This window comes from Thunnus thynnus, chromosome 14 (assembly GCF_963924715.1).
Source record: "Thunnus thynnus chromosome 14, fThuThy2.1, whole genome shotgun sequence".
NCBI lineage: Eukaryota > Metazoa > Chordata > Actinopteri > Scombriformes > Scombridae > Thunnus > Thunnus thynnus.
This window is the reverse complement of record NC_089530.1, coordinates 23,482,124-23,486,946: the sequence shown is the minus strand read 5'-3', so window position 1 is coordinate 23,486,946 and position 4,823 is coordinate 23,482,124. Positions and strand designations below refer to the sequence as shown.

Genomic DNA, 4,823 nt, shown 5'->3' with positions numbered 1-4,823 from the left:
TCACAAGAGGGTTTTGACTGAAAATGTAGTAGACATTTACAAGAGGAGGTAACATGACAGGACAGACTGGCAGTGGGAAGGCAAACATGATTCATCCATTTAGGGTCAGAGGTTTACTGGAAGTAGTATGTTTCTGTGCATTGGTTATACATTGTATGTATAATCTGGAGGTCTTACTAGCTGATGGGTTTTCCGAATTTTGTAAAGGCAAAATAAACAGCAGGCTTCCGCAAAATAACCCTGCATGAACCACTGCAACATACATAAAGTTATGGATTTAAGTTTCAGTTCATTTATTATTGTTTGCATTTTTTTGTTTATTAAATTTGTGCAATCATCCAGCAAACTGTACATTTTTTTAAAGAAAATGTAAGTGTCTCTTATTTCTTTGATCACAACAGAAGAATTAGAGAAAACACACACTGTTTTAATACATAAAAAAGAAGAAAAATGGAAAAATAATTCGTGCACGTGAGAGAGAACATGTCAGTAAGAAGATAATGACAGCTCTTGAGGTCCATTTCGAAGGCTAATCTTTGTTCGTCAAATCAAACATAAAAAGGCAATTCTTCATGTTAATGAGCTCAATCACTCTTCCTAAAAGCTTCAATAATTCATTTGCTCCCAGATCGTCAGACATCTATAATGAATAACATCCACAGTGAATTATTTACACAGTCATTCTTCGTGGCACAATTTACAGACTGACACTGAGTCACCCAGTGTATCTGACGGGCTGTTGTGTGTGTGTGTGTGTGTGTGTGTGTGTGAATTTCATACTGACATTTGGCTTCATAATGGACTCACAACTAAGAAGTAGTAGCGGCATCTTCTGTGCAGAAAAGTACAAAGCGGTTGGCGTGTACTACCAGCTCCCCCATCAGCACAAAGCAGGGACATACAAAAATGGAAAAAATGTGTTTTATTATGAAAAATCTGAATAAAAACAACTTCTGGAAATGGTAATTTATATGTCAGTTGCAAAGATCAGCACAGACAAATTTAAAATGTAATTGTAATACATAAAACCTAAGTATATCCACCTCTGCGGAGCCAAAGTTCATATTACATCATAGACTGAAGTTTTGAAATGGAAGTTTGTGAAATGCTGATGATCCAGTGACTCCAATCTTGGCTGCAGACCACAATATTGGCCAATTCTGTAAACTTTGCCCCCACAAGCTGAGTCAATAAATTCACCTGTCACAGCTTTCTGCCTTCAGATCTGGGTCAGAAACATTTAAATTCAGTGGCCATGGCATTAAGGGGAACACTGATTTGGCTTTGCTCACTAGCAGGTAATCTCATTGTTATGTATATATTTTTTTCTGAAATGTAGAAGATCATGAGTAAGAGAACATACAGTGTATAAAAGTTGTATATTATATATGCATGTGTCTGTTTGCTTGCAGTATTGTCCTCCATTGCAGCTTCAGATGAAACTTTACACCAGAATTGCAGCTCACAAGCTCAGCTCTTGGAGCGCCTATCAGCTGATCTCCAGGTATACTATTAATATACATGTATATATGTATATACAGTATGTCCTACCAAAAAAGCTACTATAACATGTAGCCTACATAAATGCAGCTCACATTATTATTATTTTTTTGTTTGTTTGTTTTTTTTTTGAGTCATCAAACCAGTTTTTTGATATTTTTCATTTCTATCATTTTCAATTTGCTTTCACTGTCAGAGGAAATAAACCAAAAAAAACCCAAGTGCTTTTCTGATATTAACCAACAGGTGGTGATAGAGTGTGGTGGAATCCCACTGTCTGAATGGAGTGCACAGCAGACAGCTGCACTACTGGTCTCCATGAGGAATCTGACTGATACTCTGCACAAACACCAGTTGAAAGGTAGGAGGATGAGACAAAGACACATGTGTTCTCTTATCTTTGTCAGAACAAGTTTTAGACCGTGAATGTGAGGGCATTTTGTCTGGTTCTCATTTCTTTAAAGGACTGTTTGGGGGGTTTCTTCTTGGTTTTAGTGTTAGGGTTAGAATTTAGTTCAAATTGAAGTGAGGGTTGGAAAAGGATGATGGTACACAGAAGAGTTTTTTTGACAGGACAGATCACTGACATATTTTACTCAAGCTTAAAGGACGAGTTCACAGTTTTTCAAGTCTGTCTTTCTGCCATAATCATTCCTCCTGTTCATACTGACCATTAGAAGATCCCTTCATAATGCACTTACAATCTAAGTGATGGGGGACAAAATCCGCAGTCCTCCTTCTGTGCAACAATGTATCTTAAAGTTTATCTGAAGTTAATATGAAGCTTCAAACATCCAAATGAGTCAAATCAAGTAGATATCTTTCAACGTTACAGTCTCTTTAGTGCCAAAGTTCCTCTTTTTGTTACTATACTTCCACTTGCAGCTCAACAGGGAAACACTGTCCAAGGAAACACAAAGAGGGAATTTGATGCTAAAAAGACTGTAAATGTGTAAATGTGTCAGATATCCACTTGATATGATTAACTCAGACTGCTGAAGCCTCATATAAGCTTCAGATCGACTTTTAAATACATTATTGCACAAAATAACTGCGTGGACACACTGTGACCTCTTTCACTGTTCATAAGGGCCACTGACAAAATTATGAGCCTATCCTGTAACAGACTATATTTATGTATTCATGGTTTATGTCATCCATTTGTTGTAACTCTTAGAGATTTTTGCAGGTGTGTTGAGTCATACAAGCCAAATTTCCAGAAGGACAATAATGTGTAATATTAACCAGGAAACCTGCTCAGATATCTGCCAAAACTTCATCAGGACATAAAAAAATATGGTTCCAATAAATATGGGTCTGATTTGATCACTGCTAAGATATCTGCAGTCTGAATGTTTGTTTCTGAACCGTACATGATCATGTGAATAGAAGTGGAGATATCACAGCTGATACTAATCACATATTCAACTTTTATTTTATACTAATGATGGAAATAAGTCTAAGTACATAATAATTAAGACTAAAGTACACTGCAATCATTTTCAGACAGTCCTCATGGAGAGCAGCAGGGTGTCTCAAATTGATTGCATTTGTCAAGGCACTTTAAGTCTAACACTGGATGAAGTGAACTCAGCCTAATTAAGACAAAACGTCGTGGTCTAATTTTCTACAGATGGAAAGTTGTAATTGCCAAAGCGGCTTTTCATGTAAGCCTGAAATTTTGCATAATAAAGAAAACGTTCCCTGTGAGGGCAGTTTCCAGATGTTGTCAAATTTAATGCGGACTAATCTGGTCTTTCAACAGAGGGCAGGGTTTAGGCATGAAGGATACATCCAAGGGCAGCAGACGATGAGTCGAAACGGTGAAATGTTTTATGATCCTCGTTTATTAAATAATCCTTGATGTACAGAATGCCAAGGTGCTGAACCGCAGAAATGCCCTGGAGCCGAAGTGCCGGAGAACGGAGGGTTGGCATGTGTCACGGTCGCCAACAAACGCTACTGCAAACCTCTATGCAACCATGTAAGTGGTACATACAGTTCTATACTAGGGCTGCAACTAATGATTATTTTCATTGATGATTTTCTTGATTGATCGTTTTGTCTATAATGATGTGAAAGTTATAATTCCCCACAGTCCAAGGTGATGTCTTCAAACTTCTGTTGTCCAACCAACAGTAAAAAATCCAAAGATATCCAATGTAAAATGATATAAAACAGACAAAAGCAGAAAATTTTCACATTTCAGAAGCTGGAACCAGCAAATGTTTGGCATTTCTGCTTAAAAAAAATGACTAAAACAATTAATCGATTAGCAAACTACTTGCAGATTAATTTTCTGTCAATCGACTCATCGATTAATCGCTGCAGCTCTGTTTTGTATACATTAATAAAAACATGTGGTAATAACTACAAGCACATTTTAAGGATAGTTCTACATAAAAAGGGGGAAAAAAGTAACATATGTGTCTTCTTTCACAGGGTTATGATTTTGGTTTTCTCAGGCGCAGTCGTTTGTATGATGAATGCAGCAAGCAGACAGGATATAAATGGAATACTCAGTACGTCGGAGGAAACAAGTTGGCTGTTTGTAACGGTAAGGCTGTATTTTATTATCTATCTTAAGAGTTGCATTCCACAATTTGCTGCCCGACAAAGCAGGAACTAATTTACAACGATCCAGCCTTCTTCAAACGTGCTTTTGCTTTCTTCAGTGCTGTTATATTTTATTACTTTTTTATGTCTGTACAAGACAACTCACATTATATATTTATACAGCAGAACTTTATGTAGGATGTTAAGTTGTTGAACTCAACTTTTCTGGTCTCACCTTTTCTAGAAGCGTCTATTCAAGTTTCAGGAGCGAAGACGGCATATTTTCCAAAAGACCAGGACTGCCTAACAACAAAGAAAAGCAGCCATCTGCAGGACAGCATCATGGGAGATTTAACCACTGAGCTGAACAGTCAAGGCATCCAGGGAGAGCTGCAGTTTGCCTGTCTTGTATGTGGATGACCATGATGTAGAAAGCTGCATGGCCCATGTCATGAATGTTGTGAAAGTCTCTCTAAGTTGCACTGAGAAATGAAGCTTTGCAAGTATTTGAAAACTGTACTCAAGTTAAGTTTCAATATTAAAAGTTGTTCCCTTCCTCTGGTGCAACCTGAGTGGTTTCCTTTGTTGGAATTTCTGCACACTAAGTGTCGATGCCTGCAGTTTTCCATTTTTCTGCCCGTCAGGTAAGGTAAAGTAAGCAGTGCCTTTTATGAATGTTACCCAGTAATATAACCATTGTAGTCTCACTTTTTACTGCATGCTGTAGCCATGCTAGTAGCTCTGTGGGGTGTTCATACACCAGAAAA

At 37.5% G+C, this 4,823-nt stretch overlaps 1 protein-coding gene across 1 annotated transcript; it reads left to right on the top strand.

Annotated features, from left to right (window-relative positions):
- The first annotated feature begins 1,188 nt into the window (after positions 1 to 1,188).
- Positions 1,189 to 4,623, top strand: si:ch1073-126c3.2 (uncharacterized protein LOC555816 homolog). The gene is made up of 6 exons (XM_067609208.1): positions 1,189 to 1,298; positions 1,413 to 1,504; positions 1,747 to 1,861; positions 3,372 to 3,484; positions 3,943 to 4,057; positions 4,301 to 4,623. Exons 1-6 carry the CDS (start codon positions 1,256 to 1,258, stop codon positions 4,474 to 4,476), a joined length of 654 nt encoding a protein of 217 aa, XP_067465309.1. The 5' UTR covers positions 1,189 to 1,255; the 3' UTR covers positions 4,477 to 4,623.
- Positions 4,624 to 4,823: the final 200 nt, after the last annotated feature.

Coding starts and splice junctions, on each gene's coding strand:
- si:ch1073-126c3.2 (XM_067609208.1), top strand. CDS start 1,256: ATGGCATTAAGGGGAACACTGATTTGGCTTTGCTCACTAGCAG. Junction 1,299..1,412: donor TTGGCTTTGCTCACTAGCAG/GTAATCTCATTG, acceptor GTTTGCTTGCAG/TATTGTCCTCCATTGCAGCT. Junction 1,505..1,746: donor GCCTATCAGCTGATCTCCAG/GTATACTATTAA, acceptor ATTAACCAACAG/GTGGTGATAGAGTGTGGTGG.